At 47.2% G+C, this 21,569-nt stretch overlaps 3 protein-coding genes across 11 annotated transcripts in view; 1 reads left to right on the plus strand and 2 right to left on the minus strand.

Annotated features, from left to right (window-relative positions):
- Positions 1-9,567, minus strand: part of LOC147210638 (glutamate receptor-interacting protein 2-like) — a 28,593-nt gene extending 19,026 nt beyond the window's left edge. Inside the window, exons 1-5 of one of the 7 annotated variants that reach the window (XM_086113937.1) lie at positions 6,558-6,802; positions 6,370-6,455; positions 2,902-2,982; positions 1,790-2,024; positions 702-847 (exon numbers count right to left, since the gene is read on the minus strand). In XM_086113937.1, the coding sequence (XP_085970063.1) occupies positions 702-847; positions 1,790-2,024; positions 2,902-2,982; positions 6,370-6,409 (502 nt within the window). In that variant the 5' untranslated portion in view covers positions 6,410-6,455; positions 6,558-6,802. Of the gene's footprint in view, positions 1-701; positions 848-1,789; positions 2,025-2,901; positions 2,983-6,369; positions 6,527-6,557; positions 6,803-9,087 lie in introns of those variants that run through there. The other 6 variants (XR_015101221.1, XM_086113912.1, XM_086113920.1 and 3 more) reach the window with 6 other exon arrangements.
- Positions 9,568-9,776: 209 nt separating this feature from the next.
- rpl32 (ribosomal protein L32) lies at positions 9,777-14,463 on the minus strand. The gene is made up of 4 exons (XM_086113990.1): positions 14,299-14,463; positions 13,635-13,735; positions 13,338-13,519; positions 9,777-9,941 (listed from the first exon to the last, which is right to left on the minus strand). The coding sequence occupies exons 2-4, from the start codon at positions 13,728-13,730 to the stop codon at positions 9,812-9,814; spliced, it is 408 nt and encodes a 135-aa protein (XP_085970116.1). The 5' UTR covers positions 13,731-13,735; positions 14,299-14,463; the 3' UTR covers positions 9,777-9,811.
- Positions 14,464-16,263: 1,800 nt separating this feature from the next.
- On the plus strand, positions 16,264-21,556 carry ssuh2rs1 (ssu-2 homolog, related sequence 1). 3 transcript variants are annotated; one of them, XM_086114058.1, is made up of 14 exons: positions 16,264-16,602; positions 16,754-16,796; positions 16,899-17,231; positions 17,458-17,562; positions 18,412-18,487; positions 18,595-18,724; positions 18,807-18,867; positions 19,096-19,217; positions 19,321-19,383; positions 19,468-19,550; positions 19,647-19,739; positions 19,848-19,953; positions 20,559-20,666; positions 20,791-21,556. In XM_086114058.1, the coding sequence occupies exons 3-14, from the start codon at positions 17,204-17,206 to the stop codon at positions 20,929-20,931; spliced, it is 1,116 nt and encodes a 371-aa protein (XP_085970184.1). In that variant the 5' UTR covers positions 16,264-16,602; positions 16,754-16,796; positions 16,899-17,203; the 3' UTR covers positions 20,932-21,556. The 3 variants fall into 3 exon arrangements, with proteins under 3 accessions (XP_085970184.1, XP_085970174.1, XP_085970193.1); XM_086114048.1 differs by having other exon boundaries at positions 16,899-16,963; XM_086114067.1 differs by lacking the exon at positions 16,264-16,602 and having other exon boundaries at positions 16,609-16,796.
- The last annotated feature ends 13 nt before the right edge of the window (positions 21,557-21,569 follow it).

Here is a 21,569-nt window from a genome sequence, read left to right on the forward strand (position 1 = left end):
GGAAATAAAATGTCCGCAAAACAACTCTGTTTGAATGCCAGGTTTGGGGGGGTTTCAATGACCACGGTTAATCATTTCAAATGTTTTTTTATTTTTAATATTTATTATAATTATGTCTCTCTTGAGAGGGAGCGAGAGAGAGAGAGAGATAGTTCGAGCTAGCTAGTTCGAGCTAGCTAGTTCGAGCTCGCTAGCTCGAATTAGCTCGCTAGCTCGCACAATCGATAGATAATATTTTTTGAGGGGGAAGTAAAAAAATGTATAAATAAAATACTGTGTAATCACGTTAAACATGAGCTAGAGTAGATCTGCCACCATGTTACGTGTTGAAAATGAGGTAGTGTGCTCAAGGCGATGAGCAGTGTTGTGATTGCACCAAAGATACCTTTTGGAATTAGCCTGTGGCCAGAAAATTCAACCTTGGTTTCATCAGATCATAACACATTTGCCCACGTGTTTCGAATGCAATGAAACCAAAGTTGAACGCCAAAAGATATGTTTGACACAACACATCACCTCACTTATCCTGGCTGCCATTTAACATGTGTTTGAAAGTGACTGGTTCATTCTGGACACAGCCGCATTCCCGTTACAAGGGGAGGTGCACAAATGTACTCTTGCTCTATTTTGGGCCTTAAAGCCTCGTTTTTGAACAGCGGTGTGGATACTTTTGATATTGACTGCAGGCAGACTTGACGTACGTAACGGAGGCAGCTCGTACTCCACCTCCAGGACAACGCGCTCCCCAATGTTCTTCAGGAGGCTGATAATCTCATCGTGACGAAGCTTGCGCAGATTGATGCCATTCACTGACTTAATGTGGTCTCCTACATTCAGTTGGTCACACCTGGTGGGAGGTGAGAGGATGTTGATCAAGATGCAGGGCATGTTGATTTGAAAGTCTACGCCCAGTCGTGGAACATTTCCGGACGGCGGCTCCCGTCTTTTCTTTTTTTTTTTTTTTTTTCCAGCAAAGCAGCATATAACAATGACAACTTCTGCAGTTGAAAGCTTGCCATCTCTTGGACACTTGCCAAAATGTAAACCCCAAGAACGTCCATGAACATGTCACCTCTCATGTGACAGCTTGGAGTCATCTTGCAACTCATCGCAGGACTAATTAATGGAGTGGTTGTGACCCCTTTTCTTTTCTCACCTCCGGGCCGCTGCCGATGGACTCTACGGGCGTGCGCACGAGCGCACGAGCGGAGCCGACTGGCGTGTCATCCAGTCGGCTCTCATCACACGATGTCACCGCCGGTCTCTCCCCTGTCTGCCCGCATGAGTCTCCACTCGGTAAATTAGCTCACACATCCACCAAGCGCGTCACACGTCGCTTAATCATCGCAAAACGTGACTTTTTCCGCGACATTTTGCCGGCGCGCCGTTGACTTGAGCGAAATGGGGCCAATCGTAGTCAGAATGCTCAACATTCGATGAGGGGAACTTGAACCCGCTGCCCCGCGCCTGGACTTGGACACCTGTGAGTTTGTCCCCCATCGACCGCGAAAAATGAGGGATGACTGTATTCATATTTTTCTTTCATTAAGAGAGAGATCGTGACAATTGTCCTATTCGGTTTCTCTGCATCTTTGCTTGAGAACAAGGAAGCGGTGTGGCGAAATCTGCGTCGGCATCAAAGCCGACCGAACACAACAGCCAAGTCCCGCAGGTGAGCGCGTGTAACGTTGCAGCATAAGCATGTTTGCGCAAGCGGATCTAAGCGCTGCGGACAGCCCGGCGTGACTGCGCGCTCTCGGCCGCATGACGGGGCGCACGCAGATCTCACCTGGCAGCCAGCCCACCTGGCCGTAGGTTTGACACTCTGGGCTTGCCATCCTTATCGGAGCCCCCGGAGATGGTGAGCCCCAGGTTGCTGCCTTCCCTTTTCATTAGATCCACCGTGGTCACTCCTCGGTGCTCTTCTGTGGAGCCACCAGACGGCGGATTGAGCGTTAGCTTCGGTCTGACGGAACCAAACCCGTCCTCCAAAAGAACATTTCCTTTGTCGCTTCTTAGCCCTTCTGTGTCAGTCACACACACACACACAAAAAGAAGCAGCTTCTGATGATGATGATGACGAGAACTAGAAAATGGATTTCAGCCTCCCCTCTGATGTCGATTTAGTGTCATCCTCAATTCTTGTGGCCTGTGGCTCACATTACCAGTCCATGGCCTCATTAAGGAGGATTAATGTTCTCGGCTAAAAGAATGCTTCTCCGCATACACGTTGCGTTTTGCACCAGCCTAAAAAACACAACCTCATCTGGCATCGCAAAAATCTCCCTCGAAGACAAGAGTGGCCCTATTTGGAGTTTTCTTTGCACAGTAGAATCGGGCGTAATGAGGTGTTGGCGTGCCGTTGTGGGATGGAAGTCATCTTTTCCAGATCCAATCCTGCAGCCCTCATTTGCATGAAAATCGGGGCATTGCACGAGCGTAGTGCACCTGAGGATGCCGTCCTTGACAGAAACAGACTTGCCGCTAAACTGCAAGCTCTCCCCTTGTGGATGGCTATCGACAGCCGTGCACGTGGTATTGGCAGAGACCGCCTTGCACCACCCGTCATGCAAATGCAATCGATTTTTCAGGTGATCATGATTACGATCCCTTCAATGAGTTGATTTTGATTCTGAGGATATGACCCAAGCTGGTCTCATATTTCTGAGTGAAAGGTACTGTTCAGTAGCACTGCTTTGTATACTGAATCTGCACTTAACTGCAGAGTGTGAGTACTTTTGTCACCTGTGGTTTATTACTCATGACACACACGCGACACAAGCATTTTTTTTCCCCCTGCGCGGTGGATGAGCGTGCAGGTGAGCGCACGCGCACGCGCGCGCGCAGCCATCCGCAGACCGAAAAGAAAATGATGCAGAGTCACGTTTGACTAAATTGTACCTGAAAGGCTGCGCCGCTGGGAGAAATGTGATTGGTCAGATGCCCCGGACTGCTTGCTTCCTTTTGCGTACGGGCCCTCATCTGAGGAGACAGCATGGAGGTATGTTAGGAGGAGGCACTGTGGCTCAAACAGGGCAAAATCTCTGGCGGCAGATGGCCAAAGCAACAGACCCCGATGCACCTCGTGACAGATGCTCAAGCTGTTATTACCTTTTAAGCTTTTATGGGGGCTGACTGGGTGTGTGTGTGTGCGTGTGTGTGGGGGGGGGGGGGGGACGCTTCAAGTTGAATAAGTCAGTATCTTAGTTCATCATGTACTTTCTGTACCAGAAGGAGTAGTCGCAAACTATGAGAAGTGTTGATTGTGGAGGGGGTGGAAAGGAAAAATTAAAAAAAAAACACCTCAGGATTGTATTGAGCCCGAGGATTCTCCTGATGCAGCAGCATGTGGTTAACGGACTGTTTTCTGCGTGGGCAGAAAAATCATAATTTTCACGTCACTTCGAGCAGCTTCCGCAACGAGTGCTCAATTTGTTCTGCGGGGAGAAAGTGTTTGGCGCCTGCGCTTTCCGACGCATATTTGAGCGCGGTGGTGTCAAACATACGGCCCACGGGCCAGGGCCAGCCCCCGCCCCCAAGGAGGTTCGGTCAGGCCCGCGGGATCGTTTAAAAGTGAAAATATGCATAAAAGACACGGAAGGAATATTTTTAATAAGGTGCAATTCACGGAGTATCCGCTAGGGGACACACTGTTTTGATCAGAGTAGAAGACAAGAGCAGTCGCAGTCTGTCACTCAGACAGACTCACCCAACACAGCAGACGCGATCAAGGACGTGAACACTTTATTCTTTACACATTTAATAGCACTTTCCTGAGTAAATTGCACGTTTGTCTGAGGAAATCTACGGTGCTCCATGAAATGTTTTGCAAAAGATATGTTCATTAAATGTCAACATTTTGCTCATGTTCTTGTGCTTCTTTTGACCAAAACAAAGGAAATACATATTATTTTGGTTATTTATAGCAGAGTACGGTATAACTTTAATCGTCCGGCCCACTTGACATCTACCGAGGCCGTAACGTGGCCCACAATGGGAAATGAGTTTGACACCCGTGATTTAGCAGTTGGCCGTCGGAAGTCCAAAGTGGCACACGCGAGCTTGTCAGCGGTCATGCTGAGGAAGATGCTGATTCGATAGACGGCGTTGCTGCGCATTACCTTTTCAGCTTCGACAATGACACATCACCGTGTCAAAAGTGATGAAGGCAAAAAAAAGTGACGGGCCAAATCCTCAATGGAGCCAAACATTCATCGCAAAGTCCAAAACGTTTGCTACAGCCTCACTCAAGATCCCTCAATCATCCACTGAGATCTGACATGAGATCGGTAGGAAGCAGAAAATCGTTCAAACCAACAAATGGCCACGCTCCTATCCTGCTTGTTTTTTCCGTGGAGGGCGTCGCCTCCTGAGCCGCACCTGTCACTCATCATTTGGTTACCCAGCTGCCTTTCGAAACTCAGCCGCGCCGACAACTGGCCGTGGGATTTTCAGCCTTGTTCACGACTCATACGAAGTGCTTGTATTTTCGCGACGTCATTGACGTATTTCTGATTTCTTAAGCACCTCTGTTTGGGTCATAGTATCATACGCTGCGGGTTTCTCTTCACCGCTAATTGGATTTTCTTTGTACTCTTGTGAAAATCATCTGAACGCCACAAAAGAGAGGGGCGGCCGACGGCATTTGGGGGCTTGTTTGTCTTGCTCGCGGGCTTCTCGGGTGCACTCAAGAAGTGAGCTGGCACCTCTCCAGCACGTTTTGAACCTGCCGTCTTCTGCTCAGCAAGCCAAGGCCTCACAGCCGAAGATTCCATGAGAGGACCTTTCACAGCACGCTTGTGCTCGTGCTAGTTCCAGGCCAGTGCAAAAGTTAGCATCGGTTCTGTTTTTTTTTTTTTTTTCCCGCCGGCGAAATTGGCCCGAGCTCGGGTGCTTGAAACCGCTGCTTAAACGGACCCCAATGATTTGTCGGGGCAGACCGGCACCTCATGTCGATGGCAGATGTCAAGGAGCGACTTCCCGTATACACGCAGACGTTCCGCACAAACTGTTGAGCAGTGAACTCGGATGGCGGCGGTGCCCAGGCTAGCATGCGAACTCTAAAAGGCGGCCAGCCTCGTGATCATCTACTACGATGACGAAAGATAGAAGCATTTACCGATTGCATGTCCCTGCCTGTTATATATGACACACAAAGATAATTGATGCGATGCTAGGTTGCCTAGCAATGCTAACAGCGCATTTTTATGATTATTATTACGAATAGCGCAGGCGCTCTTGGGTAAACGTCGCCGTAGGCAGTGACGTTTGGACGCTCTGCGATGACGTCATGACGTCGCTCCTTCTTGGCTTTTCGCCGGTGGAAAAGCAAACACGTTCTTTCCAAGAACTTGTGAGGCACCAGCGAAGCGCATCGGCCCTGGCCCCCAACGAGCACCATGTTTTTCGGGGGGGGGGGGGGTGGAAAAGGGCTATGCGAGGCACAGAGGCTCCGTCGAGGCCTTTGTGGCCTGAAAGCTTCGATGCGGATACAAAGAATCACAGAAGCAAACTCTTTGTTTTTTCCACACAGCGCCACGAGTCCCACCGAAGGCGCGGGAATATCTTTTGTCTTCCTTCTCGTGACGGAAAGCAGAAGAAACATTTGCATAACATGGCATTTTACACACATCCTTGCACAAAGAGCCAAAGGGGGCCGAGCGCACGTACACAAAGTGAGCGACGCGTCACCGAGATGTTATCTTGGGCAAAAGCCTTGGTTAGCGCGCGGGTTCCCGGGGGTGTGGGGGGGGGGGGGGCTCGACGCTCCAGCAGCTGTCACTGCAGTCAAAAGGCAACATTAGCTGCCGGGTTACGAGGACCCAACGTGCCGTGCCGCACGTGACGGGGCGCCGCCGTAGCCTTCCTCCCCAAAGCGTCGCTTGACTTGGAGATGTTCCGCAGAAGCGGATTGATAAGCAGCCCCCCCCCCCCCCCCGCGGCGACTCTGTGTGCTTGCCGGAAGAGCCGCATGTCATCGCAGCCGTAATTGCGAATTCTAGGATGAATCTACACGAGACGAGTAAATCTTACATTCTAGCGCTCCCTGCCAAGCATGTGAGGATGGAGGTTAAATCTGAGCTGGTAGGTGGGGTGGCAGAAATGTCACCGGTGAGGTCACGCTGCTATTTTCGGATGTCGAAGCAGATTCACCAAAAATTCCGTCTATATCGGTCGACTTGGCACTCGGCGGGAGGGCGCGAGGCGCCGGCTGGACGCTCTGGCCGACGCCGGCGTTTCTTGCCATCGACTCGGTCTCAACATTCACGTTTAAAAGTGGCAACGCTCTCGCCTGGGAGCCTCTTCGACGGCACCAAACAGCGCCGGCACCCGAGACCGGGGCCAAGACGGAAAAAGTGGAGGTCTCACCATTACTGTTCTTGGAGTCTCTCCTAAGACCGCACAGCATGGCTGCAGCTCCCTTTGGGAAGTCACCTCGTTGCTATGAAGTCCACCTGAGGGGCAAGTCGGCGACGGGGACCTTTTCACCCGCTCAAATGCAAGAGGAACACCATCTTTGGTTCCTGCCCCCCCCCCCCCTCTCTCTTTATACTTGCCAAAGTAAAGACGTGATCCTCCAACGCTCTTAGGTTGTACTCTGATGCCCCAAGAACGAGTTTACCGATTTCTATTTTGCCATTAAATCCAAAACAAGCAGATACATGCGTCCCTTTCTTGCCATTCTCTTCCAAAATGTTGGTCTCTTTCCTCTGGATTTATCATTCCCCTTCTCATGTGCTCACAGACTCACACATAACGCTCTCTCTCTCCTTCTCTCTCTCCTTCTTTCACACACACACACACACACACACTCTCTCTCTCTCTTTGCCGGAGGGGCTCAGTGAGCTACTGTCACTGTTCCCTCCCCCCTACACACATTCACACACGCGCGCGTGCACACGCATCGGCTTCATATCCATTTCCCACCAAATCAAACAACCTTCATTCAATGTGCGCATGCACGCCCACGGCGCCAAGACTTGACATATCGATTGCTCGTCACACGCACGATACTACGGGCGTCCGATCATGTAGTTTAAACAATGAGGAGAAAAAATATATATTTGGCGTGATATTGGAGCCACCTGAGCAGAGAACGGGACGCCACACCTGTCGAAACATTTTGTCACGCCCGCGCGCTACTCGGCGCCTGTCACTTCCTGCCGAGCCGCGTCAGCTGCGCCTCACACACACACACGTGGACAATTTGGAGCAACCCAAGGATTGCCGGTGCCTCTCCCCCCCCCCCCCCACCCCCCCCAGGGCGGCTGCTTTATGGCTTTATGGCCCGCTCGGGATTTGCTCCCACAAAGCCAATCCTTATGGCCCAAGGGCTCGTTTCAAAATTGGCAAATTGGTAGTCCTCAGTGTAGTTTTGCCCTTTTTGTTGCGATTACATTTGCACTTTGTAAGTGAAGAGTAGGCTACTGTCACTGTCACCATCATTTACAAAGTAATACCAAAAGTAGCACTCGTGTCTTGATTCTGGTTTTGGTTTGGTTTCATAGTTCATTGCCATAGTTCTGTTCCGTTTCTGACCAACAGGTGCCATTTGGGGTGGGGGGGGGGGGGGGGTTCTCCAGTGTTGCACCTGTTGGTCATCGTGGCATGAGCTTTTTCTCTTAAAAGGAGTGCCAGGCCGACCACTCGGCGTCAGACTGTTGTTTTACTGCCACGGATTTTGGGTTTGTTGTTACTTTGGTTTATTGGGGCTTTTCGGGACTTTGTGCTACTGACATGGGTTTTTTGTTTTCTTTGGTACTTTGAGTTTTGGGGACTTTATTTATGTTATTGATTTCATTTCACCTAGTTTTTTGGGTCTGCGACCATGCCTGTTCATGACAAATCATTTCATACGGGACGAGACGCAAAACCACCACAACTCCAGTCCAAAATACCACATGAAACACCCTCACGAGGGTGAATTGTGACTGCAACAGAGCATGCTGGCAATGTCGATTCTCTAACGGCATGCGGCGATGCCTCGATGACGCCCACAGCCTGAAAAGTCAAACACCGCGGCCTCCATTTTCATCAGCCACCTCACCATACACGACATTTCATCTCGCCAGGCTGCTGTCTTGTGGTAATAAGGTGCAAGTGCAATTTCAAGACAGGCGACATCACCCTGGAGAGTTGCTAAAAACCGATACAAACGTACACGATCCATACGGCAAGAACAAACTTTCAGAAAGGCATCCAGTGGATGTCTCTGTCTTACGGTCTTCTGAAATGCTGCTTGAGTTCTATTTGTTCTGAAGCCGGAGTAAAAGGGATTCAGGAATACCGGGTTCGATACCAAATAGTCCTTGAGCGCCCCCTAAAGGCGTTTACGTAACTCCTTGTCCTTCCTTCTCGATGACCAATTTAGATAGATACACTGCCATACATCCTGATTTATATAGCGCTTTCACGACAGCAGCAGTTGTAACAAAGCGCTTAACAAAACAATTAACATAAAGTAAAATAATAAGTACAACACATAACAAAACGTAACCATTCCCACAGAAAATAAGCTTTGTTCGCTTTTTTTGGAATCCTTTTATTGCTACGTCTACTTTGTCACAGACACGTTTGAAATACAGTCAAAGCTCGGTTTTCCAACGTCTCTGTTCTTGACCAAATCAGTTTTCGACCAAAAGGTTCGAGTTTTTTATGCCTTGGATTACGACTGAAAATCGGTTCTCGACCAAACTGAGCGCACTTGAATGCTCCACTCGACTCCTCTCGCCTTCCTTACGCGAGGAAGTGACGCTTCCTCGGATAGCGTTCCATTGTGAGCAGACTTGTTCAATAAAGATTTTTTTTTGAGAGCGTGGTTTCTGCTTTCGAACAAATCGGATTTCGAACATCCTTTTGGAACGGATTATGGTCGAAAACCGAGGTATAACTGTCGCCGGAATCGTGCGCTGAGGTCTCTCAGCATACATGCAACCCCGTAACAACAAACTGAGCCATTCTAGAGGAAGCGAAGAAAATACGTAAGCTATTGAAACCCCCCCCCCCCCCAGGAAACTTAAACGATACAATCTATGACGTTTCTAAATGTAACTCCATCGTGCAAGCCTGGCGCGTTTAGATTTGTACCTTTTGTCCTCCCTCGCACAATGCCCAGACGCCACCTGAGACAAAAGGAGAACGTTCTCCTCCTTCCACCCGCAGAGTGGGCGCTTCTCCTCAGAAGATCAGGCCGAGAAAAGCCGAAAGAGACTTGTTGGGGTTTGAGGTGGCCTTTTCCAAACGCTAGCCTCGTCGACGTGCTCATCGTGTTCACCGGTGACGAGACCCGAACGGAGCCTTCCACCTTCCAGAATGACGTCCTCGTCCCTCGACGCAGCGCTTGCAGCTTTCTCAGCTGCATTCAGTCAGCTTGAACTCTGAGTCTCTGGAGACGAGCTTCTCCCCTCTTCCTCACTTGACCGCCTGAGTGGAAATCTTTTGTGTGCATCCCCGACACGACTGGGCTGACAGATGGCAAGCAGAGGGGCACGGCCCGGCCCGGCCGTCATGTCGCGGCGGAAACTTTCTGCGCGGGGTGCCGCCACCAAACACTGCGAAACTGCCATCTGGACACTTATTCAAGGAAGACCGAAGAAGTGACAACAACAAAAATATGAACCAAAACTCTTAATAAAAAAAACAACAACAAAAGGTGTATTTCATCGCAAATACATTTGGGCGCTGAACCAAACGCCACCATGTGAACTTGTTTTCTTGAAACTTCCACAATGAGTAAGGTCCCATGAAGCGAATGAAAAGAAAATGCATGAACAAGATTCCATTTGAAAGTATTTTATTACGGAGAGCCGCTTTATTCGTTCTCTTCGCTCCTGAGCCTGGCGTTGGGGTTGGTGATCTTGATGGCCAGCTGAGCTGCCCTCTCCACAATCACCTTCCTGTTCTTTGACGAGACATTGTGGGCGATCTCGGCACAGTGAGTCCTGCGGGGGGGGGGGGGGGTCAAATCACGCTCCGTTAATATAACGAGATTCACATTGTCATCTCCTCCCAACCCCTAAAAAAAAAAAAATCCACACATTTATGGGATCCACAATTCACAGAAAGGCTCATTCCTGGTCGAGCTATTTTTAAACTTGGCCATTTTTCAATTGAGAACACCGATTGGCGCGTGTCACTTCATTGCAGTGACATCTTAAGTTTCATTTTATTCGACGCGCGTGAGTCTGACGGCACAAGCTCGTACACTTGTCCGAAAGCCATCGTTTGATTCCGTCGCGGGTCAACAAACGTCCTTCAACCTCAACAACAAAAATAAATAATTCAAAAAAGGAATATGAAGTTTTTTCAGCAAATAAGTAGGAAGAGATTCCACAGAGAAAAAAAACACGAATACAATCAACTCCCATCGCGGTTCGCCACCTGCGGATTCACATTACGTGGAATTTTTACCCCCAATACACTGCCGGTTTTGTTAGTTAAAACAAAGTCTGCTCTAATATAAACAATATCACATGAGAAATAAATGTTTGTTTTATCGGCCAGGCTTATGCCAAATGAAGATGAAAGACCGTTGATCGACTTCTATTCGAGTTGTTAACTTACTAAATAAAACACTTTGAGTCTTTGAAACATTCCCGACAAAAATTTCCTGAAATTCAAACAAACAAAAGTGGCATCACCACACGTTAAGAAATCAGAAAGCAGATGATATGCAAACAAATGTCTGTCTTATCACGTCATATTTTCATCCACAGCACTTATTCCTGAAGAGGGTCGCGCGGTGGTGCTGGAGCCTACCCCAGCTGACTTCGGGTGGAAGGCGGACTACACCCCGACCCGAACTGGTCGCCAGACGGCCACAGGGCACGTAGAGACAAACGACCATTCACACCCACATCGTCACTGAGTGGTAACCGATCCCACGCCGCCCGCACACAATTCAGTCGAGTGGACCACAACACCATCGGGACTATTTCAATTTCGCATGTTCCAGGGAATAACACGATGCATGAACGTTTTCGTGCACTTCTTCAGCACTGAATTTATGTAGCCATCAGAGTTCTGACTCACACCCAAAATCGGTGTTTGCTATTTATTTACCATTTAAGTGGTGAATCCCAAAACAACTCAGATGGGTTACGAATTGTACTTTCTGGCCCAAAATACACCACAGTGTAAAAAAATAATAAAAATCCAATATGATCAAAATGGTAAATGGAGTGCACTTATAAAACCACACCATGTTGTCCAAAGCGCTTTCGCAAACCTCCTATTCACTTTTTGAAAATGTTTCGGAGTGTACCGCCATGCACCAACATAGCCGTATTAACCAACGGAAAGGTTTTCCTTTTTAGTTGAAAAGAACTTACCGTATTTTCACGACTATAAGGCGCCATTAAAAGTCTAAAATTTTCTCCAAAATGGACAGGACGCCTTATGATGCGGAGCGTCTTGTCTATGCGCTGAGTTCCAAAACCTGACTGACAGCCGACACGCTGTTTATATAGAGAAAAGGCGGAAGTGACTGTGGACAGGCATGCGGCAAAGAAGTCGGCCAATCAGTGAAGGGTGGGCGTGTATATATACATATATGGAGAGAAAGAGAGAGAAAAGGCAGACGTGAGTGACAGGCATGCGGGGAAGAAGTCCGCCAATGAGTGAAGGGTGGGCGTGTAAGTGGACGCTAAAGGGATGCTACAAGCAGGTACCAACACCTGTATAGAGTGTGGCTATGTGCATTGTTGCAAAACAACTTCGGTTTTGGTTTCTAAGAACCCCCGAAAATAAATTCTACAAAGAGACACGCCTACGAAGCTCAGTTCAAACTTCAAGCCATCGGTTATGCTTTTGGCATGCGTGCCCATCTCACAGCAGCGGTGAAAAACCAAGTCAAGCAAATGAACTCTGAGCTTGCCGTTATTCCCGCAGGCTTGACTAAAGAACTCCAACCGCTGGACATCGGCATCAACCGCGCGTTCAAAGTAAAGTTGCGAACGGCATGGGAACAATGAATGATCGATGGCAAACACAACTTTACAAAGAGTGAGAGGCAGCGCCGGCGGGCGAGTTACGCCACAATTTGCGAATGGATTGTGGCTGCTTGGACGAACGTGTCTGCTTGCACTGTTGTTCGAGTTTTTGGCAAAGCCGGCATCATTTCTGTGGAGCCACATGGCAATGAGAGTGACTGACAACGAGAGGGAACACGGCGTTTTTGATGGATTACCGGTACTTGCACAATTGTTCAATTCTGATACAGAGGATGAGGACTTTGATGGATTTCTGGGTGATGATTGATCGAAAAACGTGAGTACATTGTACAGTGGCTAAATAAAATTCAACGGAACTCAGTTTTCTGTTGCCTTTTTAAAAACGTGTAGCTTGTATCTGTATGTCTTGGCATGCTACCGTATGCTACAAGCTAACGTGTTTTTAGCGTGCGCGCATGCATGCCGTATGTTTAAGCTGGCCTATGTTTTACAACTTTAAAATTGCGCCCAATAATACAGTGCGTTTTGTTTATGTGTAAAATACAGAAATAGCACCCATTAATGAGACTGCGCCCAACCATACGGTGCGTCGAATGGTCGTGAAAATATGGTACTTGAACCTTCGGGATAGCTCACCGTGCACTGGCCAACGGCAGAAACCAGGGTGTCCTTTTGAGCCAATTTTAAATTCATCCGCTCGTGTCGTACAAGCCGCTAGCTAGCCCGAAGCTAACCGGGGTAATTTTGCATTTTATCTCCTCTGCTGAGGCGGCGTGAGAGGCCGACAGTGAGCAAACAAAGTCGTTGCCGCACTGTCTAGTTGAGCTTTATTCACTGCTTAACAGTTGAATTCAGCGAGCTTTCACACATGACACGCAATGGTGCACATACTGGAGCAACCCTTGCAGAGAGTTCTGCGGTTTCCTATGGTCTGGGCATGTCGCCGCTTGGAATTAAAACGGATTTACATGGGACAGGAGAAGTGAACCAATCTCTTTTTTCGTTATTGGACGCGACAGCTTCTTGTTTACTTTCGAATTTAGCTTGTAGCAGACGTATGCACATGTTCAGCTTGATGTCTCTGATTCACTGGTGAAAGGACACTTGGATTCATTGCAAAATGCTTCAAACAACAAAGCGTGTGCAGGAAAAGTGGTTCCGATTGCATGACTGTCCGTGTTTCATGTGATGTCTTGTTATATTATTTTGCTATTTTATGTTAACTGTGTTATTTTCTCAAGCGCTTTGTTACAGCTGCAGCTGTTAGGAAAGCGCTGTATAAATAAAGTTGAATGTAAATAAGTATCCAAAACAGTATGTTCAACTGTACTTTAAGGAGAATATCATTAACAGCAAAACAATAAGTAGGTTGAACGTGTAACTTACTTGTTGCTCATCATCAGAACTTCCAGCTCCTTGACATTGTGCACCAGGAACTTCTTGAAGCCACTTGGCAGCATATACTTTGTCTTCTTGTTACTACCATAGCCGATGTTGGGCATGAGCATCTGCCCCTTGAACCGCCTGCGGACCCTGTTGTCAATACCTCTGGGCTTGCGCCAGTTTTTCTGTTTGGAGACAAGCGAAGGGTTATTTGCACCTTTTGAGTCACGCACATTCTCACCAGTAGGTTGACAACAAGCGGTGAATGATGGTTGCACTTCTGACACGATCGCAACTTACCGCAATCTTGACATATCGGTCTGATTGATGGCGAATGAACTTCTTGGTTCTTTTCTTGACGATTTTGGGCTTTGTGAGGGGTCGGAGGGGTGCCATTGTGACTGAAATGGGAAATCAAGCGTTTGCGTTAAGCCAACTCTTTGAATGGCACTGTAACTACAGATGAGACCAAAAAAATAACGTTATGCTAGTGAATTATTCAAACCAAACAACAGACTTTAACATCATTCATGCAAGTTTGCTCGAAAATCAAGCAAGGCCAATAATACCGAGTTCAAATGGCACCGCTTCACAGGCATGTTGACGACCCTGTGGACCTGGCTAACGTTTATGAGCTCAGGTAGACGTGAAGTTAACGAAGCGAATGAGCATTGGGGAGGAAGCGAAAAGGACAGCTGCTTTAGCGCCACTCGTAGGTGTCGGAGGAGTTCCTAGAAGCGGGCCTCCGCTGAAACTTGACATGGCAAGACGTGAAGAACGGCTAGCAGCCGACCATTAGCGTTAGCCGAGGCACCTCGCGCCACAAAACATAAGGCATGTCGTTTCGTAAAGGTTCATTTCACCAGATGCACGCGGGGAAAACATACATAACTCATTACGAGGACGCATATAGTGTATTCAGAGGCACAAATTAGGTGGATTGTAACAGATTCCATCGACTCACCCGCCGATGTATTTCCGAAAGGGAATCCACCGACACCGGAAAAGAAAGAAAAGGACTTCCGCGAGTGCTGCAGAGACTCATGGGAACTGTAGTCCACAACGACCAAAGTCACGTTCGTCTTCTTCTTTTGGATTTGTCGTGGCGGTCGGCAATCAACGGTATGGTGCATTACCGCCACCAATTGATATGGAGTGTGAGTGCGAAATTCGCTCAGCCTCTCAGAGAGACAGTGGGGGGGGGGGGGGGGGGGGGGGGCTGTATCATACTAAGTCTACCTATTTTCTTCGATTCATCAGCCACTGTTGTCACCAGACGGGCTTTTGGTTTTGCTCAAATGGAATGGCCTGCACTTTCTCCAGACCTGAATCCTATTGTGGGATCAGTGGAGTCGTCATGGAGAAACACTCCAGAACCTCAACAAACTCAGAGCTGCCCTTCAAGAAGAGTAGGATGCCATGCCTCAGCACACTTGCGGAACGGCATGAGACGTTGTTGCCAAGCTGTAATTGGCGCTCAAGGGCACATGACGAGTTACCGAGACGCCGAAATCGTTTGTGAGGAAAATCACCAGCGCGTGTCCCACTTTCATACTACAGTTATCACTGCAGTGTGAACTTTTTACATTTTCCATGAATTTCAGCTGAAAGCCAAGTCTCCCTAGCTTTTTGTGAATAGTGTATAATAGGCCTTGAATTGTACTGGAGGCACAATGGGTATGATAATAATATGTATACTGGAAGTACAACTGTACATATACACATTGATATTCCGTTTGCTGTCATTGTTTGACATGTAGTGGAAGATAAGGGGGAAGTGGGATGTGTGGTTGGTTTCACGTGACTTGACTCAACATAATTGAAGAAACGGATGCTAGTGGAAAACAATCACACGGGACGCATTGGCTGTGTGAGTGGGAAGTTCATTTGTGCACTGAAAGGCACAATATATGTATAAAAATAAAATAAAGGGACCAATTGAAGTTACATTGTGTTGTAAGTGTTCCGCTAAATAAATAAATATACACACTCACACACACACACACACACACATATTCCCAAGTGACACGTTAGGCATCTTACCTCGTGCACAAGGATAGCATCAACCCTAGTAACTGACAGCAGCCACCCTTGAGCTGAACATGTCTCCCACCAATCATCTCGCAGTGGTTGCTAAATGTTGTCGAACTGGGCCCCAAGTTGAGCATTTGCCGACAGAGGAAACGGGCAGGAGCACTCGGGGCAGAATCGTTCTTTGAGTCAACATGTTGTTCTTTCGCAATAGGTGACTCACTGGAACACACGCAGTCAGTACACACACATCTCCAGAAGTTTAACATCAAAAGGTTCACAAGTCGCCATTCCGTTCCAGTACGATTTCTGTCCCCATGTGTGTTTGTCAGGGTGGGGAGGGGCGAGTCTATCTGTTACCTTTCAACTACTGGCAGATTAGGTCAGAATTAGTACACCGAGGAATGTATTTCAAAGGTACATTGGAACATACTTATATTACGAAATGTCCTTCCATACCTACTTGTCATGTCCTTGTTTACGATGATACTAATGCAGTGTGTTGTACCGGAAACAAATTCCTTGTGTGTTCTACATACTTGGCCAATAAAGATGATTCTGATTCTGATACTGAAATTATTTAGGCTGAATGCTACAAACATTTCATCCGCTGGGTCGGGGCTGCGATGGCGCACTTGCAATTTGAGAAATGTACATTTTTAAACAGGTGCTTGGTCCTTTTTTTGGGGGGGGGTTGAGTATTTTTTTCCATTATTTGAATAAACATATTTCCCAGCCGATAGGGTCGCGGGGGGTGCTGGAGCCTATCCCAGCCATCTTCGGGCAGTAGGCGGGGGACACCCTGAATCAGTTGCCAGCCAATCGCAGGGCACACAGAGACAAACAACCATCTACGCCCACACTCACACCTAGGGACAATTCAGAGCGTCCAATCAGCCTGCTATGCATGTTTTTGGAATGTGGGAGGAAACCGGAGCACCCGGAGAAAACCCACGCAGGCCCGGGGAGAACATGCAAACTCCACACAGGGAGGGCGGAGCTGGAATCGAACCCGGTACCTCTGCACTGTGAAGCCGACGTGCTAACCACTGGACTACCAGGCCGCCCTGCGTGGTGACACTGAATACAAATTATTGGACGCTTTACAAGAGAGCAGATGTGCGCGCGCCTCCGGAACACCCCTTCTGGTTTTCTGAAAAGGGGGCTGTCTGTGTTGGTAAATCGGACTTCGACTACACGCCGCGGGGACCTCTGCAATCGCCAGGACTTCAATTTGGCAAGTTAAGAGTGGAACGGGACGTTTTCGCTGACATCGTGTTTTCAGACGCGTGATAAAAATAAAAAAAGGAAATGATTTGTTTTTGGGTCACATGATGATAGTGGCGATAGAGCGGCTGTGAAGTTCTCTTTGCGTTGTTTGTTTTCAGAGCGTAAGCAAGGCGTCAACATGGACTACAAGCCAATTATGGAGTGAGTGTTTGAAAGTTTGCGTTTTGTCAAAGTAGCGGCTCTCGTGACGGCTCGTCCCGCTCTGGCCTCCTCTTGTTTACTTTCGTTTTCCTTTCCAACTAGCCACGGAAGGTCGAGTTACGGCGTGCCCAATCCGGGTTACCTCCCATCAGCCGACGGTCCTTCTGGTATGTGCGAGGATGAAGAGTTTTCAGGGGGCCTTAAAACTTACAAGGACGCTTCATCGGGAGCGTGTCCGTTTAAGAAACGATGTCATCGCACACTTCGGCGCAATACACGCCTTGACGTCAGCACATGTCTTCACGCCGCGCATTGGTGACAACGGCGGGCGCGGGGGTGTTGTACCAGCTCTGTATTTTGAGGGCTGATATCTACGAGTCTGTATTTGGTGTTTCCAAACAACCCCGATGGATTATAACAATTTGGAGGGGCAAGGTAAGTCACAATACACGCACGCACTCGCGTATACGTCGTCGGGGGAGTGGAAACGGGATCCCCGTCAAACTTTACCTGAATGTCAAATGGAGACGCAACCAGACCGAACTAAAATGTTTTAGTTTTTCTTTTTGCGGCTTACCGATTTTGCGTATCGTGTGCTGACTTGCGCGCTTTAATGGCGATATGAACGTTTTCCTGAACTGGTTCCTCTGGTTCGTTTCAGCATTGTTTGCCCCACCCGCGCCCGACTCTCAAGGGCCAAGCGCTCCGCCAGCCAGCATGTTTGACAACATGCCCGGCTACGAAGGCACCGTGGCGGGCGGAGGAGGTCAGTATGGAGCTCGAACCGCATCACATCGGTACAAGTCAACCGCTCCTCGAATGTCAAGTGGCTTGAAGTGGAACGCAATGGGAGATGGCGATTGGTCAATTAAGGAGCTCCGCCGTCACCAACTTGCCATACTTGGAATGTCTTTCCAATTTGGCTACTTGACTCGCATAAAATGTTAGAGGTGTTCAAAATCGGTGTGCTTCACACATTCGGGAAGAGAGGTATTCGTTGAAAACACTTGGTTTGTTATTTTGTGTTGAAGTTTTGTAGTACTGTGCTCTTTTCTAATATTTCTCAAACACGAATCCAAAAGGCTAACGAAGATTTTTTTCAATGAGACGAAATTCTATTTATTGAGGCTGATCAAGCCACACGGTGTAATACCTCGAACAGAATGTCCTTTTCATTCCAAATCCGATCACAAAAAAAAGACACGCTAAATGTCATTTCCATTTTGTCAATGGTGGAATCGATGTGAGAGGAGGATTTGCTTCATTTTAGCTGTCATGTCCTCTTTTTCTTTGCCTTCAAACATATATGAGAGGAGTCCTACTACTCCTCTCCAGCTGCTGTTTCAGAGTCTCTTGGGGTCAAAACGTATAGCTCTCAAGTGAGGATGCAGTCCGACTGCAGTTAACACACGGTATTGAAGACCCCTTGAACTAAAAATTGCGCAATTGGTCAGAGTGGTTGTTTTTTTCGAACACTTTTGAGGCAAATCGGGCGCATGGGAGTCGTCACTGAATGCACTTTGGTTGGATTATTTCGACGTTCTGTGTTTTGCTGAGCCCCTCTCACAATCGGGCCACATATGAAAAAGATGCTAACTTTCCATCCCGCTCCTAGGTGGATTTCTGCCCCCTCCGATGCCAACGCATCCGACTCCTCAGCCTCAACCTGGACCTGAACAACCGCAATGGAAGTAATGCTCAAATTTTGTTCTCCTCTCATGAAAAACCAAAGGTGTGTGTCGCGTGTACAATGAGGCATCCTTTTAAAGCATGCGTGTCATTCCACTGCTGCTCCCAGTATTCCGTCAATAAGTGAGGCTACGGCGCGGGAGGCTTTTGCACTGTGGGTCTCCAGCAAGTGTTGTTATAGTTCGTCACCGGCAAAAGATGGAGTGATCACCAACATGGAGGCTTTCAATACCTACAGGGTAAAAGGAAGACGGCGTCCTCAAATTGCAATTGAATTTGACCGTGACATTGAAGGTTCTCATTTTGATGACTTTCATTTAGTACCGCTTGGAAACGTTCACCGAATTGAGATCGACCGAGTGGAGTCATGAGCCGTATAAGGGTAGGTCACGCTTCCCTTGTGCATGTCCCAGGCTCTCGTTCCATGACGGATGTTTCTCTTTTGTTCATTACATCTGGCTGGCGTGATCGATTGAATGATGAACGACAACATGAAAATGTCATGTCTTATCCGTCTAACTCTGCTCTCTCTGTCAGCTATTTAAGGTAGAATTTCCACGGGGATCACTAAGGTTCTCTCCCCACTGCAATGCTATTTTCTTTGGCTCAGGCCAGCCGGTGGATGCATACGCCCAACCTCCTCCGGGGCCCTGGGACATTCCTGCAACGGCCCCCAGTTATTTTACCGATAATCAACAGATCATCAAAGTTCCCTACACTTCCTCTATGAAGGTTCAAAATTCCCTCTTATCATTTGAAACATGTTCAAGCCAGCAAGCGAGAGACGAGTTTTTTTGTTTTTTCTCCCCTTAATGAGAATCATTTTCATCAACAGAGCTGTCACATTTGCATGGGAATGGGGCGGACACCTTGCAAAGACTGTACCGGCGCAGGCAATGTAAGTCATAATTGCAAGACACATGAATGGGTGGGACCTTTAGTCACAACTGTGCAACTGCTGGGTCGCTTTCCTTTCTGGTAGAAAGTTTGCTGGGTATGCAACGGGGCTGGTTTCCGCCATGGAAACGAGCGATGCAATCATTGCTTCGGCAGAGGGCGGGAAAAGTAAGGAAAACCTTTTTTTCATCCAACCTTTGCTTCCAAAGTCTGTATTGTAATACCTTCAATTGACAGCGTTTCAATCCTACACTGTTCTTACAGCTGCCACTTCTGCCACGGACAAGGATTCAAGCAATGCCCCACTTGTCATGGAAAACAGCAGCTTTTGGTCTATATCAACCTCACCGTAAAATGGTGCCATTTCCTTTGCTTATTTTTTTTTTCCCCTCATACGGTCTGGCTGCACTGCTAATAAGGCCTTACAGTACCAGTGATCAAGCAAAACTATACTATACATTTCAGGACCAACAACTCGGATGACTATGTTGTGGAGCAATGCAGTGGACTTGACTTGGATAACCTGAGCCAAGTGTCTGGCAAGGAGGTTTTCAGGGACTCTCAGTACTTGGTAAGAATTTTCTCACAGCAGATGCTTAGACTGTATTATGTTGCACGCTCTATAGACATACGGTATGGTGACACCTGGCCATTACAACAGCAGGAAATGAAAAGGAACTGTTGGCCAACTGCAGACTCATCCAACTATCCTTGATGGACCTTGCTCTGTTTCATGGAGCAGAAAAGGGCCTTCACCAAACTTTTCACATGGAATGGTCCCGACTGGCCTCTATATTTTGCTTGATCTGCGATAAATAATACTCAATTTTATTCAAACATGCACAGGCAGCCAATGGAGGGAGGGCGGAGCAGGAGTTGTGCTATTTTATTTACTTTATTTTTTGTCAAATTATTACTGTATATGTTTAATGTTCAATAAACCAAACCTCTAACGTATTTTGTATTTAAGAGGCGACCAACTACTTTTTGAACCAGTCGGAGCCGTATTAATGAATTGGCTAAGCCGCGAAACATATGATAACACTTATTTTGATCAGTATAATTTAAACATCAATTTATTTATTTATTTATTACCTTCCTGGCTAAAGCGGAAGGCTAACACGGATACAGTATTCAAGGACCTAATTGTGATACAGTTCCTGTGACCTTGTTCAGGTTTATCCAGCGATGGGGTTCCCGGACCCTGCTGTGGTGAATGCCGCACAGCGTTTAATCAGCGAACACCAGGGCAGGTTCTCCCAGAGCTGTCGCATTCTTCAACAGGTAATTCATTTTTAAGCATCTTCATTTGTAGCTGCATATAATTTCATCAAACATCATTTCACCATTAGTGCTCAATTGAAGGTCTGTCGTTTTGGGTAACATGCCGACTCTTCTGTGTGTCCAGCGTCAAACGATCGAACTGATCCCTGTCACCAAAGTGACCTACTCGTGGAAAGGGAAAACACACATTTACTTTGTCTATGGAAATGAATTTAAAGTCAATGCAGACAACTACCCTGCCACCTGTTGCTGCGCTGTGATGTAACTGTAGAAGCCGATGTATCCCTATTGTTCTCTCTCAGTAATGATGAAATCTTAATCAATGCAGACAACCACCCTGCCACCTGTTGCTGCACAGCAATGTCAGTGCAGAAGCCAATATGTCCATATTCTTCTCTCTCCTGACGATGAAATCCAAATTGAAATTGTAGGCTTGACGTATTTACTACATGACAGTATATGGTATGTCCATAAAAGTCTGAATGATATGAAGAGAAAAGTCTTGCTACCCAAGCATAGCATAGCAAAGCATATCGTTAAAAATGCTCAACGCGTATAACCATGTATTTCATCATACTTTCCTGTATACAGAACTTTTTTTACTTGTTGTATTTTTCTAAATCAACCCATGTATAACTTCTGTGTCAATGTTTCAAACAAACGTATTTTATAACAGGTTATGAATATCGTTAAAAATGCTCAATGAGTACAACCATGTATTTCATCATACTTTCCTGTATACAGAACTTTCTTTTATTGTTGTATTTTTCTAAATCAACGTGATTTCTGTGTCAATGTTTCAGACGAATGTATTTTATTACACGCTTTGACTAATGTTTTGTATAATTAAGACTGCACGTGCTTTTGAATAAATCCTCGTACAACCTGTATTCAATGAGAAAT

This window comes from Hippocampus guttulatus, chromosome 1 (assembly GCF_054856545.1).
Source record: "Hippocampus guttulatus isolate MCC_2025c chromosome 1, RoL_Hgut_1.0, whole genome shotgun sequence".
In the NCBI taxonomy this organism is placed as follows: domain Eukaryota; kingdom Metazoa; phylum Chordata; class Actinopteri; order Syngnathiformes; family Syngnathidae; genus Hippocampus; species Hippocampus guttulatus.